This window comes from Saccopteryx bilineata, chromosome 12 (genome assembly GCF_036850765.1).
Source record: "Saccopteryx bilineata isolate mSacBil1 chromosome 12, mSacBil1_pri_phased_curated, whole genome shotgun sequence".
NCBI lineage: Eukaryota > Metazoa > Chordata > Mammalia > Chiroptera > Emballonuridae > Saccopteryx > Saccopteryx bilineata.
The window spans coordinates 41,526,990-41,544,576 of record NC_089501.1 but is presented as its reverse complement, the minus strand read 5'-3'; the positions used below and the strand labels follow the sequence as shown (position 1 = coordinate 41,544,576).

General features: G+C 36.9%; 1 protein-coding gene across 8 annotated transcripts in view; it reads right to left on the bottom strand.

The window, feature by feature from the left end:
* STXBP5 (syntaxin binding protein 5) overlaps positions 1 to 17,587 on the bottom strand; it is a 143,235-nt gene that overhangs the window by 50,119 nt on the left and 75,529 nt on the right. For all 8 annotated transcript variants that reach the window (XM_066248449.1, XM_066248452.1, XM_066248451.1 and 5 more), the window contains exons 10-17: positions 11,444 to 11,598; positions 10,275 to 10,347; positions 7,480 to 7,627; positions 7,195 to 7,262; positions 6,892 to 6,932; positions 5,795 to 6,015; positions 5,185 to 5,363; positions 1,086 to 1,211 (exon numbers count right to left, since the gene is read on the bottom strand). In XM_066248449.1, coding sequence (XP_066104546.1) covers positions 1,086 to 1,211; positions 5,185 to 5,363; positions 5,795 to 6,015; positions 6,892 to 6,932; positions 7,195 to 7,262; positions 7,480 to 7,627; positions 10,275 to 10,347; positions 11,444 to 11,598 — 1,011 coding nt within the window. The remainder of the gene's footprint in view (positions 1 to 1,085; positions 1,212 to 5,184; positions 5,364 to 5,794; positions 6,016 to 6,891; positions 6,933 to 7,194; positions 7,263 to 7,479; positions 7,628 to 10,274; positions 10,348 to 11,443; positions 11,599 to 17,587) is intronic.

The window sequence follows — 17,587 nt, the reverse complement described above, 5'->3', positions numbered from 1 at the left end:
CACTAAGTAAAACAAGCAGGTAAGAATTATGGTAAACTAGATAGTGTACATGACCCATCTAAAGAGGAAAAATTTCAATTCAATTCCTGATGATTTTTGCCAAGCAAGAATGAAGACACAGTTAAGATAATCAGATTTTTTTCCAGTGGAAACTCACATCAAATAATTTTGGCAACTAAAATTTTAAAAATATCCAAAGGAGCTAAGTGAAAATATAACTGTGAGCCAAATGAGGCCTGTGATCAACTTCCTTTGAAACTTCTTATTGTTTCCTTTTCTTAATCCCTGTTTGTTTCCTTTATGGTTGTAGGCAGTAAAATATGAAAGAGGAGAAGGTCTGTTTCCTTACATTGTGGGACAGCAAATACAAGACATGAAAGAAACTATCTCAGACCACAGCCAGTCTCAGCTGGGTACATAACTGCAAGAGACAGAGTAGGTGGTAACAGACACGAAGGGAGGGAAGAATGAGTGCGTCCCCAGACTAGCAGCAGACAGTGACCTACTTATAATCAACAGCTCCGGGACGGAACAGCCACATGTGGTTTCTCTCATACCGCAAGGTTGATTTTAATACAAACATAAATAGTATCATAAAAAGTATGTATAATTAACACTATATACTTGAAGGCATGAAATTAGTAAGTCCACTTATACTACAGATGAGTACTTTATGAAACCATTACTATGGTTTTTCAATCTGTACAAGTTAATTTTGGAAGTAGAAGGAACAAATTACACAGCTGTGGTTGACCAGTTACAGAATCAGCTTAGCACACAGTCTTCTGGGCTGACACTGTTTTACCTCCATTATACTGGCTAATAGTAAGAAATTACTTCTGAGTGAATCCAGGAGAGGAGATAGTGACTTTAAACCTTCATATCAAATAATTCACTGGTCTGTTTGTCATTTAACTTAATTTCAGAACAGAATTATGTTCCAAATAAAGATTGAATGTGGTCTGAAAGTAAAGTTATACAACAATTTTCAGTGATATAAATAATAAAGATCATTTCTATTTTTAAAATGAAAACAATGTATGAAATACTGTGAAGAGACAGAGACAGACATCAATTATACTCACAAGCCGTAGGAAGAGTTGACTGCCAGGCTGGTTATTTGCTGTGGGGGTTCCCCTCCCACCCACACCAACTGAATAACCAGTTCTGTCTGGTAACCTGGAGACTGCTTCAGTGGTGAAGTTTTAACTCTGAAACAAAGGAAAATATATTATTTTTTTTGTATTTTTCCAAAGTTAGAAGTGGGGAGGCAGTCAGACAGACTCCCATATGTGCCCGACCAAGATCCACCTGGCATGCCCACCAGGGGGTGATCCTCTGCCCATCTGGGGCATTGTTCCACTGTGGTCAGAGCCATTCTAGAACCTGAGGGGGAGGCCATGGAGCCATCCTCAGCGCCCAGGCCAACTTTGCTCCCATGGAGCCTTGGCTGTGGGAGGGGAAGAGAGAGATAGAGAGAAAAGAGAAGGGGAAGGGTAGAGAAGCAGATGGTGCTTCTCCTGTGTGCCCTGACTGGGAATCGAACCCAGGACTTCTACATGCCAGGCCGTCACTCTACCGCTGAGCAAATGGCCAGAGCCAACATATTACTTAGCCTATGTAATTACAGAGTCATGCATACACAACTATACGAAAATAACTCTGGATATGAAATTGTACTAGATATTTTAAACAGTAAAATCAGATTCTTATCCTCCAGAAGCACTGAATCTAGTTGGACATAAAACATGCACATGAGTAAAACAAACAAGCAGTCTCATGTAAGTCCCACTGATAAAGTGGGGGGAGAGAGGGAGGATGGGTCAGAAGGGGAAGGAGGGGGAAGGAAGGAGCCAGAGGGCTGGGAAGAAGGACGAGGAGAAGCAGCAGCCGAGGCAATCGGAAGAAAAAATCTCCAAGTTACAAAAGCTGACTTAAAACTTAAAAACATAGTTTAAATGAAAACTAGCCCAAATTTTAAGTTAATGAATGAGGGGGAGGGACCAAAACAAAACCATGAGCAACTATTTTTGTGTGTGATTTTTTCCTATAAAAAGATATCTACTTCGACTTTAAGGGGAGAGCATTTGTGGTTGCACAGACTCTCTCACCAATAACTGCCCTTGTGAGACACAGGCCAAGCGTGGCTGCTCCACAGTCCTGGGTTCTGCCCTGCAGGGACGGTGGGAAAGAAGGGCAGGGAGTCATCTCAGGCTGCATCTCCTGACACCCAGCTCACAGGGAAGAACCTTTTTGAATCATTTAGTTAGTACTTCTGGTGAAAACCACCATAACTGCCCTTTTGGTGTGGCATCTGCTAGACTCACTCTAGGAAAGGGTCAGTATGCTGTCCAATTTTCAGGGTAAACATGAATCACGAGGGTATTCCTAATACAGTTAGTCACTTCTGCCTGTGCAAACCTGCAAGGCAGACCCTCAGAACTGCGCCCGGCGGAGGCAGAGTTCTGATTTCTCCCAGGGAAACACCCACTGTTCAGCTGCAGCTGTCCGTCTCAAGACAGAAATAATGACTGAGCAGTTTCACCTCCACCAACGACGGCCTCTGTTGACATAAGCACAGACTGAAGAGTCTGAGTGTGCTACTTCCCTCCCTTTAGGAACGAGGCAAGGTCCATGGGAATGTCTAGCTTATTTAATGTGCTCATTAGAGTAGATTCTCAAGAGCAGGAATAGCCATTCACAGATAATTTCAAAGTACATTTATGGAAACATTTAAGACTTAAGTGAAGAAGGCACATAAAACTCACAGAATTTCTTATTTTACCCAGGATGTGGAAACAAAAAAGGTTCTTACACAAAAATAAGCCAGCCACAACAGGTCAAAAATTAGAAACCAGATCGATTTTGAGTGAATATGTAAGATTTAAAAAAATACAATATAGGGAGTGAGTAGGTGTTATGTTTTATGTCTACAATGATTACATGCAAGTTATCATTTTAATGGTTTTGATGTAAGTAAATCAATTTGTGTACTTTTTAAAGACAAAATGTTAAAACTTTTATAAAAAGCTCCTAAATTTGTACAAATGTATTTTAAATGTCAAAAGAACGTTTGGCGGCTTTGCAGTTTCAAAACAATTGTTTGGACAAATGCCCTGCAAAAGCATAATTAAAATATTTAAGTAAAAACATAAAACTTTATTGGTAAGAGGAATAAAGCCAACAGCTGTTTTTAAAATGTTTCTTATAAAAACCCAATTAGGTACACAGGCATACTATAAAAAAACAAACAAATAAAATCTCAATATTAGTTATTACAACATCAATTTGATTATATTCCTGACTTCTAAGAATTGGCTGAAAATAATGTAAAGTTACTAAGTAATTGTATTTACTTGAAAATTATTAAAAGAAAAAAATGAAGTATAACTTGAACTATAATGAAAGTCACTAATGAATATGAATATGTATATTCTAGATAAAAATCTCAAAAAGCTCGGTACCAAAAATATATTACCAAAATAAACCTCAAAAGATTGTCCTTTACATACTTATAAAAATCAAATTGAACAAAAAGTTGGAGAAATAAATATTAAAATCAGAAGAAAGGGCATTAATGGAAATTTTACAAATTTAAGTTTAAAATAGTACTAAATATGTAAAAGGGAGGAATGTAAAATTCTGTATTTCCAGTCTCAGTCCAGCTAAACGTTTAATGTGCCAGAGTTACAGCAAAAAGGAGGTATGAGTGTATGTACATGAGTGAGGGGGGTCGGGGGGAGAGAGGGAGGGAAGGAGGGAGGGAGGGAAGAAACCGGAGATCCTTGTGAGAAACGTAGTTGCTAACTTTAGATCAGTGTTTCTCACTGCCGGCCCCCTGGCACCGTGGGCTGGTTAGTTCTTTGCTAGGAGCTCGGTCCTGTGCACTGTAGGTGTCCAGCCTCACCTCTGGCCTCCATGCACTAGACGCCAGCAGCACCCCATTCCCCCTGGTGTGACAACACTTCCTGAGGAGCATAATCATCCCCATTTGAGAACTACTGGCATAGAATACACAATCTCAAATTAATGTAAACATGCAAAGATTTTTTAAATTATACTTTAAAAAAATCTGCCTTTAATGAATCCACTTAAATTTTTTTTTTTTTTTTTGTATTTTTTCTGAAGCTGGAAACGGGGTGAGACAGTCAGACAGACTCCCTCATGCGCCCGACCGGGATCCACCCGGCACGCCCACCAGGGGCGAAGCTCTGCCCGTCAGGGGGCGTCGCTCTGTTGCGACCAGAGCCACTCCAGTGCCTGGGGCAGAGGCCAAGGAGCCATCCCCAGCACCCGGGCCATCTTCGCTCCAATGGAGCCTCGGCTGTGGGAGGGGAAGAGAGAGACAGAGAGGAAGTAGAGGGGGAGGGGTGGAGAAGCAGATGGGCGCTTCTCCTGTGTGCCCCGGCCGGGAATTGAACCCAGGACTTCTGCACACCAGGCCGACGCTCTACCACTGAGCCAACCGGCCAGGGCCGAATCCACTTAAAGTTTTTTTAGTTGAACTTATTAGGGTGGCACTAGTTAACATGATACGTGTTTCAGGTGCCCAATTCTACAACAGGGCTCCGAGCACCGTCCTGTTTACCCTCCCCCTCAGGTCAAGCGTGTGCCCATCAGCACTTAGCCCCACGCCCCCACAGGCCTTCTCCGCAGCTACAGGCCAGTACTCACCCACAGCAGAGGCTGCAGCAGATCTGAGGCCAGCAGTACAAAGCCTGCTTCTTTATCAAATGCCAGCGTCTCTCACAGCACCCCCTCCCGAGTCTGCTGTCTGCCTCTGGCCCTCCACCCTGGGGACAGGCTCCCTTTGACATTCTCCATAACCACTTTTCAGTCACTGCTCCTCTGTCTTCTCTTTTAATCACACTCTTCATAAAACTGCTCAATGATTTCAACTTTCCTTACTGTTTTATTTCTCTGCCCAGACCCTTTGAGAAATTTAACCATAAGTAGTATCAATTGGACAGAAAAAGAAAAACTTTATCCAATTGATTCTAGTAAAAAAGCAAAATGTATTTAAATGCTACAATAAAGGCATTTAAATGCCTTCTCCTATGCTAGGAGAAGGTCCTTATGCCATTTAGCCCATCACAGAAAAATGTTACCATAGCTTTACTAAGGCATACAATTTATCTAAATTAAAATAAATTTCCAAAACATTTGTATTTTCTAATAACTTACTTTAAACAAGGGACATTATCTCGAAGGCCATCAGAGGAACTGCTACTGGTGGAAGGATGGGACTGAGGAGGGATGGGCTGCGGGTTGGCCCCGCCCACCGGCGTGGGCAGAGGTGGCGCCTGCTCGCCTTCCGGGGTCTCCACGTCGTTTATCTCATACAACAAGCGGACTTCAAGCATCTGCCGACAGGGGAAGAGCTTCATGTCACTACAGTTTATACACACCATACACTTTAGTGGAAAGAACATTTTTAAAGGTAAACATGAGCAAGATTTCTACAGATCAGAATTTAGCAAAAATATGTTTCTGACTCAGCTTTTTAAAAAATAATGTGTATTTGTGCGAGTAAAGACACAAACACACACTAGGATTTCAGAATTTATGGCAATCTCTTCATACCAAAGCACAGTACGCTCCTACTCAGACTAGCTTTCTTCAAATGAAAGATATAATGTATTTAAGTATTTTTCAAAACAAGGTAGATGGTAATGTAAATACCAAGGTGTTTTTTAAAATTCTGAACAAAACTGACTGCAAATAATCTTCTAAATAATTCAAAATTTTAGAAAAGTCAGACATGTGACCTTGAAAGTAACCACGAGCCCATTACCGGAATGACTTCTGTGATCACTTCTTGTTTGCTGAATCTGTAGATAATGACGTGAGCTGAGACTCCGGCGACGCACAGCATTCTGCTCTCCGGACACCAGGAGATGATCTGGATGGCGTACGGATCTTCATCTACGATGTCTGTGTTTGGCTTGTCATCTTTGTTTCTTGACTTTTCAAATACTTTAGCTGTCTTTAATTTATATAATACTTGTAGAGTTACTAGATAAAAGATAATATATGTTAGATAATGTAATGCAAAAAGAACTAATAAAATGCAATACTTAATCAGTTATACTATGTAAGGAAATAACCTATATTCATTATTTGAATCATATTTTTATTCTTAGGTCTACATTTTTCTCTTATACTTTTAGATAATGCATTTACTGTACTCATTGACAAAAAAAAAGGGACTCATAATATTCATTTAAAAAATGTTTTTAAAAATCATCTTCATGATGACGTCAGATAACCTGGGGAAAAAAAAGTAAGAAAAGGATTTGGGGGGAAAAATGAATAATATAATAATACAGAACACTTTACTTCCTAACATGATTTTCTAATATTTTCTCTACAAAAGATAACAATATTAGCTAACATTCTGCATGATGAAACATAATATATCCTGAGTTCTCTGGATTCTGTGTGCTTTCTATGTATATTGGCAAACAGCCATTCAAAGCATTGTTTTCTTTTTTGCCATTATATAATCACCATAAATATTTCATAAAGACAGGACAAATTTTGTGGCATAAAAAGTTTAGAATCAGGCATTAAGATTATTCTACAAGTTTCTGTTGATCTGAAACATATGCTTGCTTCTCCTATCTCTGAATTAGGAGGAGACGGTCTGAAGAAAGTTTAAAGAGAGTATCTGAGTACTTCTGTGGAGAAGTACTAATATCCTGAAGAATATCTTTAATCTATTAAAAATTCAAAACTCACATACTTGATTAATAGGCATTATATTTATAGTCTCCAAATTTTGAATTAAAGGTTGGTTATGCAGTTATTATGATACAGGTTGTATAAAAGCAATGACTGTATAACATATAATATTAACATAACATATACAATAATATTCAAAATACTTACTCGCAGAAGCATCCCAGAATTTAACTGACCCATCAGCATGCCTATGAAAAACAAATGAGTGAAGAAGGTAATGAAAACAGATTACATTTTTACTGTCTTTGAAGTATGTCGTTATTTAAAGATAGTCACCAAAATGAGGAAAAAGATAAAATTTAGGGTACATTGGCAGTTGATAGACAAAAATTTATTTCTTACTATGTTACAGTATAAAGAAAAGTACTATCAGCCCAATTAATTAATGTTCATGTAGTCTTAATTATATTTAGCTATTACCGATTTATTGGGTGAAACAGACTTACTTACCCCGTAATAATTATTTCTGGGTAACTCTGAGCACCCAAACCCCAATTACCTCCATTGATGGGCCATTCCTGAAAGAAAAAATGATTGTATAAAGCAATATCCAAGCATACCATACATCTTCATATAGATCTATTACGATATTAAACAACACACTTTGCTTCCAAAAAGGATTTTCTATGTATTTTCTCTAGGAAAGGATTCAGTGTTATCAAACACTTCAAGGTGATAAATACAAAATACCGATGTATTTACATAACATTAAAAACTGAAACTCATGTTCAATACCTTTTTGCTGTAACCTTGACGTTTCTGTCTAGCTCCAACAGAATAAAGTGCAGGAATAAGGTCCACAGGACAATCAGCAAAATATTCGCAACATGTAACAGGGGATTCATGTATACTCAATGGGTAGGGATTTTCAAATATAGGGTATCTTTAACAACAGGAAAAGAAAAGCATTTATTATTTTAACAAATTATTACCTATGATTAACACAATAATAAAAACTTTAAAAAATATTGATAGCTTTGGAATGGCAAAAGTTTTAATTAATTTAAAATTAACATTCTTTGAAGGTCCACATAACATGTTATCTGAATTTATATTTTAAATTTATATTTAAAATAATAGTATGTTAGAAATTACATACATTTACCAGATTTAATAAACTAAATGTATGCATATATGTAAAAAAATGACATCTTTTATAATGACAATTGCTCAATAGAACAGTAAACAGATAAGCTGCAGTTGGTACTACACACCATACACATACCGTACAATGGACTAAGTGATTTATATAGACATATCTTATTTATACCCCACTAAACTGATGATTTAGACTAATGTGTCAAAGGCATGCCAACTAGCAAGAAGCAGAACTGAAACTGTGTTCTTACCCATGAAGTCATAAGGTTCTCAATAACAGATACTCACTCTTACACCAGTAGAGCTATACAAACCAATTCCTTTTCCCTCCATCAATGTAATGTCTAGTACACTATTTACTCTACAAATGCTTTCTTGTTTTAGTGATAATCTAAATAAAATTTTCTTACATATTAAATTATATTAAATAAAGCCAAAAAATGCTTTCAAAAATCATAAAATTAAAGTAAAATCCTAGCTAAAATACAATGATATTTCTTTTCTGGTTTTAAAGTCCTGGAAATGAAAATGATCACTTAAAACTATCTGGAAAATCAGAAACCAGCTAAAAAAGTCTAAAAAGTTCAGAATGGCTAATCTTCAAAAATTGGATGTATTGATCAGTCTACTAGTGACTGTAATTAAGAAGTTAGAGAAGAAGAATTTCAGAAAAGACTTTCTAAACTTCAAAATGAACCCAACTCATCACTCCCTCCTTAACCACACATAAAAAAGCAGGAGACAAAACTCAAACCAACAGAAGGCATTAAAAAATGGCAGACAACTTCTATCTCTTTCTAAACACACCATATAATCCTTAGCTCAATAATTCTACTATTACTACACATTTAACTGATACATTTGCTAAATAAAATGCCTCCTCACAGGTTACCTGCACATGTTTCCTTAACAAAAGTCTCTTAGCACAGACCACAAATGAAAACCTCACTATTTAAAAACTTATCTAAGTAAAAAAATAAAATAGAATTATATTAAGAATAAGTTATTTTCAGATTGTCATTTAGAAATAATATTTTAAAATTCTTTTATTCCACAACGGTATTGTTACTTTCAAAAAGAAAAAAAAATATTATTAAAAGCAGTACATAGCTAAGTTAATGTGAATTTAGAAATCCCTTAAATGAGAAATAATACACTTCACTTATACTTCAAGGTTTCCCAATCTCAGTACTAGTCACATTTTGGATCAGGTAGTTAGTTCTTTATCATGGGAGGGAGTCTGTCCTGAGCACTGGGAATGTATAGCAGCATTCCTGTTCTCTACCACTAGATGGCAGTAGTATCCCCACCCCAGCAGATTGCCAAATATCTCCTGGGGGACAAAATTGCCCACATTGAGAAATACTCAAATATTGAATAGGTAAACTCAATTAAAACCATATAATGATTATTTCTCAAGAGATACAGATAGTTCAATGTTCTATTCAAAGAACTTAGAGCTAAACATAGTATTATCTATGCCACAAAAAGCAAAATATGGCAAATACTACAAAAAATTACAAAGGAGCTATGGTGGGAATTTACAGATTAGATATGATATGTCTAGTTAAGAGAGGATAGAAAAAAATAAAGAGAAAAATAAAAGTGACTTTGAAAGTTATATGAATTTTTGATGGCAGTGAAGCCAGTGGAGCGTTTCAGCTTCCGAAAACTACGTCTATATGAAAGGACATGGAGGTGTGGGTTTGTTCAACACTCAGTTCAGTTTTATAGGAAATAAGGCACCTGTAGGAGAACAGTGAAAAGTCAGGTTGGAAAGGTGCCCTAAATTCCATATGTGCACAGTAGCAAGCTAAGAAGATGTGTTTTTAAATCAATCAATCAATCAATCAATCAGAGAACCATCACAGTTTAAAGAGTAACAAGATTGGTGCTGTATGTAAATTTAACTTTATGATGGCATTTATGGCACCCTGTAACATGAGTAAATACGGCTGGAGAAACTACAAGAGTCTATCTGAAGGTGAACTTTGTGATAGGATCAACTTTGGACACAGTGATTCTATGTGCCCTCAGAATCACATGAAATTTCAAAACTTCAACAAGTTTTGACTTAGAGAATGGAAACTCAACATACTAGAGAACTTTTGCAGGTAATCTGAAATGTGCATCTAGAGCTCTAAAAAGAGGGTAAGGTTATGGATATAATGTAGTGTTTTCTAAATAAATCAGCGGTTCTCAGCCTGTGGGTCGCGACCCCGGTGGGGCTCCAACGACCAAAACACAGGGGTCACCTAAAGCCAAATAAAATACGTATTTTCTGATGGCTTTAGGCGACCCCTGTGTTTTGGTCGTTCGAGCCCCGCCGGGGTCGCGACCCACAGGTTGAGAACCGCTGAAATAAATGAATGCTAAAAAAGATTCTTTTGGGGATCATAATAAATAATCACTCTTCAAATCTTATTTCTTACCCATTTTGTGCAAGGTCTATAAGTACTAAATCTTTTTCTAGAAGAACAACCACAGCATATGGTTCTTGAAAATCTGGAATAGGAAAAACAATGAATGAATAATAGTCTTAAATATGTAAGAAAGACAGAAAATTATATAATATTTTTGCTTGATTTTTATTTTTTTTCCATTTGCTCAAGCATTTAACATTCTCATTTTATACTTAATATAATTTAAGGCTAGTATTTTCTAAATGAGATAAATGTATATATCGTAATAACTTATACTGGTGAGTAAGTCAGGAAGCTCAAAGTAACTTTTATGGTATTACAAATTACAAAACAGAACATGGCCAACAAACTCTAAATTTAAATCTAAATACCCATGAGAATACTCATTATTGTAAATCTTAGAAACCCAATGAGTTCTACTGTAATATTATATCATTTATCTTGGATATTTGATATATGCCTGCTAACTTTAAAATGCATTGCATCTTTACACCTCAATTAGCTTCAAATAAAGTAAAAAAGATCTAGATTTAAATTCCTCTTGAAATTTAGGCAAGTTGTGATGGTTAATTTTTTGTTAACTTGTCTGCACTGGGGTGATCAGTTGCTATGAAGGTATTTTTTAGATGTGATAAACATTTAATCAATAAACTGAGTAAAGCAGATGTGGGTGGGCCTCAGCCAATCAGTTAAAAGCCTGAAAAACCACGGCAGGTTTCCTAGGGGGAAAAGAAAGAAAGCAGTTCTGCTTCCAGACGGCAGTATTCACACTCACGACTGCACCATCAACTCTTTCCTGGATTTTCAGCCTGCAGGCCTGCTCTATAAATGTTAGATTCACCAGCTTCCACAACTGGATGAACCAATTCCTTGGATTGTCCCTCTGTATTTGTATTTATCGCTAACGGCTGTGTTCTTCTAGAGAACCTTGACTAGTACACTGGTATTTTACAGAATATTAAAGTGTTTTTTATCATGGATAGTTTTGTTTATCCTACAAAGGCACTTAATACTAATATGTAAGATTAAGCAGATAAAGCTTATTAAACAAAATTAACTTCTGAAATGTGCAACGTGATGCAAGCACAACACGATAAGGAGACTACTAAGTTAGCATATAGGTCGTTGTTCGGAATATAGCTATTTATAGAAAATGAGCTTCAAGGTGCAAAACTTACCATTTGGGTACGGTGTTTCACAGAGTGTTAGGAAATCCACAATGGAGTAGTCCATTTCCAGCACAGCAGTACTTTTCCCATGCATAACTGTTAAGCAAGGTCTTCTTCCTACAGTATCATATGACAAACCTCCTGATAAAATAATAAAAGGTTCCCTGGAAATAAAATACATAGTTAGGATTATAAATAGCATGGTGGAGACTAATTATTTTCTTGCTATACTATAAATGTTTTATTTAGTTAAATAAATCTTAAATTCTTGTATTTTTATGCATCATTTAACTGAATATTTGCATGTAGATTTTTTAACTGCTTTAGGTACAACCCAGGTGAATTCCTGAAAATTAACCTATAATAGAAATGAACATTGACCACCTTTGACTCTCAAACCTCTCCACCTGTAACACATTTGCATAATCCTCTTTATACAGCTGTCAAGAGACTCTGGGTTTCTGAGTCTATGTCTCTTGAATGAACTTCCCTCTTTTTATTTCCAATCCTAATAGCCAGGCCTTTCAAGAATGTTAATGCCCTATAGCATCCATTGTACATAATAAATTAACATCATTGATGCATCAAGAACGTAGTAACTACAAATCACCCTTGAGAATGCTGAGAAAATAATCACTCAAATCACTTCTGTAGAACTTCATTCTCTCCCGGAACCCTGGCTGGTTTGCTCTCAGGCCACAGCTCCCATGCACATCACTCAGCTGCCAGCGGGCCACTTCCAATTAGCCCTAAGACTCTGTCTTCCTATCTGTCATTAAATTTAATGATTTTTAAAACCCCTTTAAAAATATTTAGGTCCGTGTGTATTTCTTTATCTTTGACTTGCCATGTTTTTTGTCCATGTTTTAGGAAAAGGGTTACTGATCTTTTTATAATTGGTTTGTAAGAGGCCTTTGCATTGTAAGAAAATTAGCTCTTGATCTGCCTTATGTTTTCATTTGTTGGTGGGGAAGCTATTTACAATACCTTATCCAGATGATTTAAACTGTCCTGTATTTATTTAAATGATTTAAATGATCAAAATGATTGTCTTATATCTCTTCATTTATGACTTTTAGGTAGTTCTTAATGGCCAGTACGTCTGTCTTCTTCCTCTTCGTATCTAGCACCAGCAGGATGTGATGACACGTAACAGTCAGAAGGGCTAGTTTTGGAACAAACACCACTAAAGTTTCCCCAAGCCAGCAAGAAATATATGTATGCATATACATATTTTTCTTATTTTATGTTCTTTTTAAAAAATAAGTTTTCCAGACAGGAATCACTTAACCTATGAACGCCCAGAGATTTTATTTTTTTCATTATAATGTACCAAACCCTAAAAAGTAAATAAGCATGAAGTAAATATTTCACAAGAAATCAGTCACAGCCTGATCAGGAGGTGGCGCAGTAGATAGAGCGTCGAACTGGGATGCCGAGGACCCAGGTTCGAGACCCCGAGGTCACCAGCTTGAGTGTGGGCTCATCTGGTTTGAGCAAAAGCTCACCAGCTTGGACCCAAGATCACTGGCTCGAGCAAGGGGTTACTCAGTCTGCTGAAGGCCCGTGGTCAAGGCACATATTTCTGAGAAAGCAATCAATGAACAACTAAGGTGTCACAATGTACAACGAAAAACTAATGATTGATGCTTCTCATCTCTCCATTCCTGTCTGTCTGTCCCTGTCTATCCCTCTCTCTCTGTCTCTGTAAAAAAATAAATAAATAAATCAGTCACAAAACTTAAATATTTTAACACTAGACAGTAAAATTATATAATTCAAAGTCTTTGTTGGCATTTGGAATTACATTAAATGTTCTAGGGATCTAACTTATTTCTAGGATAATATGTGAATTATGGTGGTGGACAATCTAATTTCTTTTTTAAATGAAAGGCTAGCCTTTTCAATGTTATAATAAAGTCTAGAGGTTATATAATTTTATTCCATTACTTTAAGTAGAATTTAAGTAGAAGTTCTTTTAATGATTCTAGGTATTACCCAAAACCTTCATTTTTGGCGACATGAAGGTTAGAAAGTTGTTGGTTTGGACATTTTATAATTTTGATTAGAATTTTTAAGAGGCTAGACACTTCAGGGAAGTATATATGCTTCCTTCTTCTGGTTAACCTCCCAAAACTGACCAATGACAACAGCTCTGGCTGAAGTTGTGTTCTTTAAGAACCATCCTTTACTTAAAGGAGGCAGGCATTTCTACCCAAAATGCCATTGGTAGAACCAATTTGTTCAACTCGATTTCATAGCACTACTCATTCATTCACTCAAATGTTTTTGAGCACCTATAATCCTGAGGATAAAACAGTGCTCTCATGTCTAGTCTAGACAAACAGTCAACACATAAGTTTTATGAAGAAAATAAAACAAGACAGTCATGAGCTGAATGTGAAGGAGAGGCTAGAGGAGTTACTGTAAGACAGAGTGGTCAGAAAGGCACCCAAAGTAATGACAGAGGAGCTGGGACCAGAGTGAAAAGGAGCCAGCCATGCAAAGACCCTGGGGGTAGGGAGAAGGGTGTACATTCTAGGCAGCAGGAATGAGCACTGAAAAGTCTCCAAGTCAGGAACGAGCTTGGTGTATCTGAGAAACTAAAATGCTGGTGCAGCTGCAACATGGTAAGTAATGAATAGTAATAATGACACGCACCCAACTCGTATAATAACACATCCTGTTTACTAGGATCTCACGAACCTGTCTCCTCCATTTCACCTTCACAACCACTTTAGTTCTGCCTTAATAACCTGCAGCTTATATTATTACAATAACATTTATACAAGTTGTTCACTGCCTGAGATAGACTTCATTTTGTTTGGGTATTTTCTATTTCTCCCTTAAAACTCAGTCCAGGCCCTGCCCACTGGCTCAGCGGAGAGCGTTGGCCTGATATATGGAGGTCCCGGGTTTGATTCCCAGTCAAGGCACACAGGAGACAGCGATCACCTGCTTCTCTGACCCTCCCCCATCTCTCCTTCTCTCACTCTCCCCCTACCACAGCCAGTGGCTCAATTGGTTTGAATGTGGCCCCAGGAGCCAAGGATAGCTCTGTTGGAATGTGTCAACCTCAGGTACTAAAAATACGTAGCTTGGTACTCGAGCATTAATCCCAGACAGGGGTTGCTGGATGAATCCTGGTCAGGGTGCATGGAAGAGTCTGACTCACTATCTCCCCTCCTCTCACCTCAAAAACTAACAAACAAAACAAAAAATCTCAGTCCAGTCATTACGGCCTCAGACAAACCTTTTCTGACCCATCCACCCGGAATGAGCTGGGTGCTGCTCCTAAGTTCCATGCACCTTCTGCATACCTCTTTTCAGCATTTACCACAATTGGTTCTCATTGTTTATCTACTTTCCCTTTGTGTACTGGTCAAATATACATTTAGAATACCACTAAATCTACTGCACACTGGTCAGTAAGATAGTTTGGTAGGCCTATCCTAACCATAAAAATTCCACAAAAATTATGCTTTTGGATTTCATGTCTTATAGTGCTAACATGCAGGCTGTTTAGGACATATAAGATTTATCAGGACAAAACAGCAATTCATATTAGTCCATTATTTTGGGTTCTTTCAAGTATCATTAAGAATAACAGAATTTAAAGACGTAATGATTAGGCACTGTTTCAAAAGAAATCTAAAATCATACTATAGTCTTTGCCATGTGAAATTAATTTGTGATTAAATAGACTATGTACGAGGTTCACAGTGTTAAAAGTATGACTTCAAAGTTAACCTATTAGACACTGCATTGTTTTCAAACTCATTCACTGCAGACAAGTCTTTACAAGATGTACGTATGTCCTACCCAAAACATTCATGGAGACATCTGATCCACATGAAAACAAAATGGTCCTTGAAATCTGGCCCTGTTCAAAATGTCCATGGAGACATTTCGTCCATACCAAAAGGTCCTTGATATTTGATTCTGTCAAAAACATCCACACTTAGAAAATCTCTCTGGGTTCAAATAGCCGATAATATTTACTTATACCTTTGGCTGACAGAATTAATATACAAAAACACTATCATGTTTTATTGGTCCAACAATTGTATTGTGGCTATATTGCCAATAACCCTTCTTAACGAATCATAAGCCAAAAGTCTCAATCTCTCAATATCAGATGGGACCAAATATGACCAAATATCAAGGTCTTTTTGGCATGGACCAATGTCTTCATGGATGTTTTGGACAAGAGCAAATGTCCACTAATCCAGACAAGCTCTTACAATGGATTTGATCCCTAAGCTCTCAAAAGACATAATCTAAATCATACAAGCTGATATCAACAATATCAATAAGCAGCAAGTAAAAGTACTCCATCAGCGAACCATAACTAAGATAAGATAGACTATGTATAGACCATAAGTAAAAGCATTTTTAGGGATGGAAAAAATGTATATTAGGATAAATAATGGCAAGTAGTCTATCCTTAGATTAGCTTGAACAATTCATGAAGCTCTAAGGATACACCAGAGAACCAATTTAGATGATGAAGAAGGCACAATCTAAAAGAAATTGTAGGAAAGCTCAGAATAAACTTCAGTAGTAGGGAAAATAGAATGAATCAACTAAAGGCAGTATAAGAAAGGCATATTTGAATAGCCTTATCGAATAAGTAACAATTTTGAAAACAATTATTTTTGAAATAAAACTGTGCCCTTTTATAAATACTGTACATTTTCTTCTTGGTACTTGGAGACCGCACCATCAAACTAAGGGTCTTAAGTTCAAGATAGAAGGTGCTATTTTTGTTTCAAGTAAAGATAGGAGAACTACTAAGACAGTACAAAAGAAAAGAGGCTTGGTTTCTGAAAGCAGGCACGGTGCCCAAATGAGTTGCTCTTATTGTTGCTATGGCTTAGCCAGAATTAGAATGAAGTAAAGAGAATGAATATAAAATACTGGCTGACTCTAATGCAATGCTGGCAGGAAAATAGAAAGTAGACAAAACATATCTTTAAAAAAGACAAAACATATTTTCTGATGTAAAGACTAATTACTAAACCTGCGAGTCCAAAGCATTGTTCTCAATGGTTAACATATCATGAATGAATTGGAAAAAAGTTTCTTGAGTCTGCAGTTTTTTAGCAGGTAATATAGCAGAGTAATTGTTGCTAGGGGATTTGCAGGCGTTAAGTATGATCTTGAGGATTGGTGGTTAATGTGAACAAAGAATAGGATTCACTAAAAAGGAGGTGTGGTGTGGTTAACAGCACAAACTTAATTAGATCTGGGCTCCTTAGCTTATGAGCTGTATGATCCTGGGCAAGTTATTCAACCTCTCTTCTTCAATGTCCTCATTGGTTAAGACAGAGATAATATCTGCCTCATAGAATTGTTGCTAAGACTAAATAAATTACTATGTGTACAGCACTTAGAACTGTTTGTAAACACAGCATGCTAAATAGATAGTTATTAAAGAAAAGTCCGGAGTGAAGGAGGAAACACCATGAGAATGAACCTGTGTTCTGGGGAAACAACAATATTCGTGTAGAAGGTTGTTTTTTTGTGGGCTTCAGTAGGATTCTTTCATTAAAAACAAGGTCCCAAGAATGGTATAGAAAACTCAGTTGTAGCAAGTGTGCAGGTGTTATTAAAATAGCCTTAGGTATTTTCAGAACCAGAATAGCACAAATGTACCCTGAGTCTTTATTATATTGTTTTTTCATATTTGTATATAGGTAATCCACCTACATCTTTTAGTTCACATATAAAATTAAAACTTACAAAATCACCTTACCTTCTAAACCACCTGAAAATATTCTGGCTCCACAGCAGGTGGGAGAAACAAACCCAAAAACCCAAAAACTTTTCCTTAAAGATAAACTTAAATACATACATATATCATGTGTGTGTATGTGTGTGCACATTAATGTTCGTATGGCCTGCTGCCCATTTCTGGATGGTCTGTAAACTAAGAATGGTTTTCACACTTTCAAGTAGTTGAAAAAATATACATGAAAATGATATAAAGTTCAAATTTCAGTGTCTGTAAATACACTCTTCCTTGGACACAGTTGCATTCATTCGTTTACGGCTGCTATTGGGCTACAATGGCAGAGCTGAACAGCTGCAACAGAGACCCACGTGGTCCATGAAGCCTAAAATATTTACTCTCTGACTCCACACAGAAGA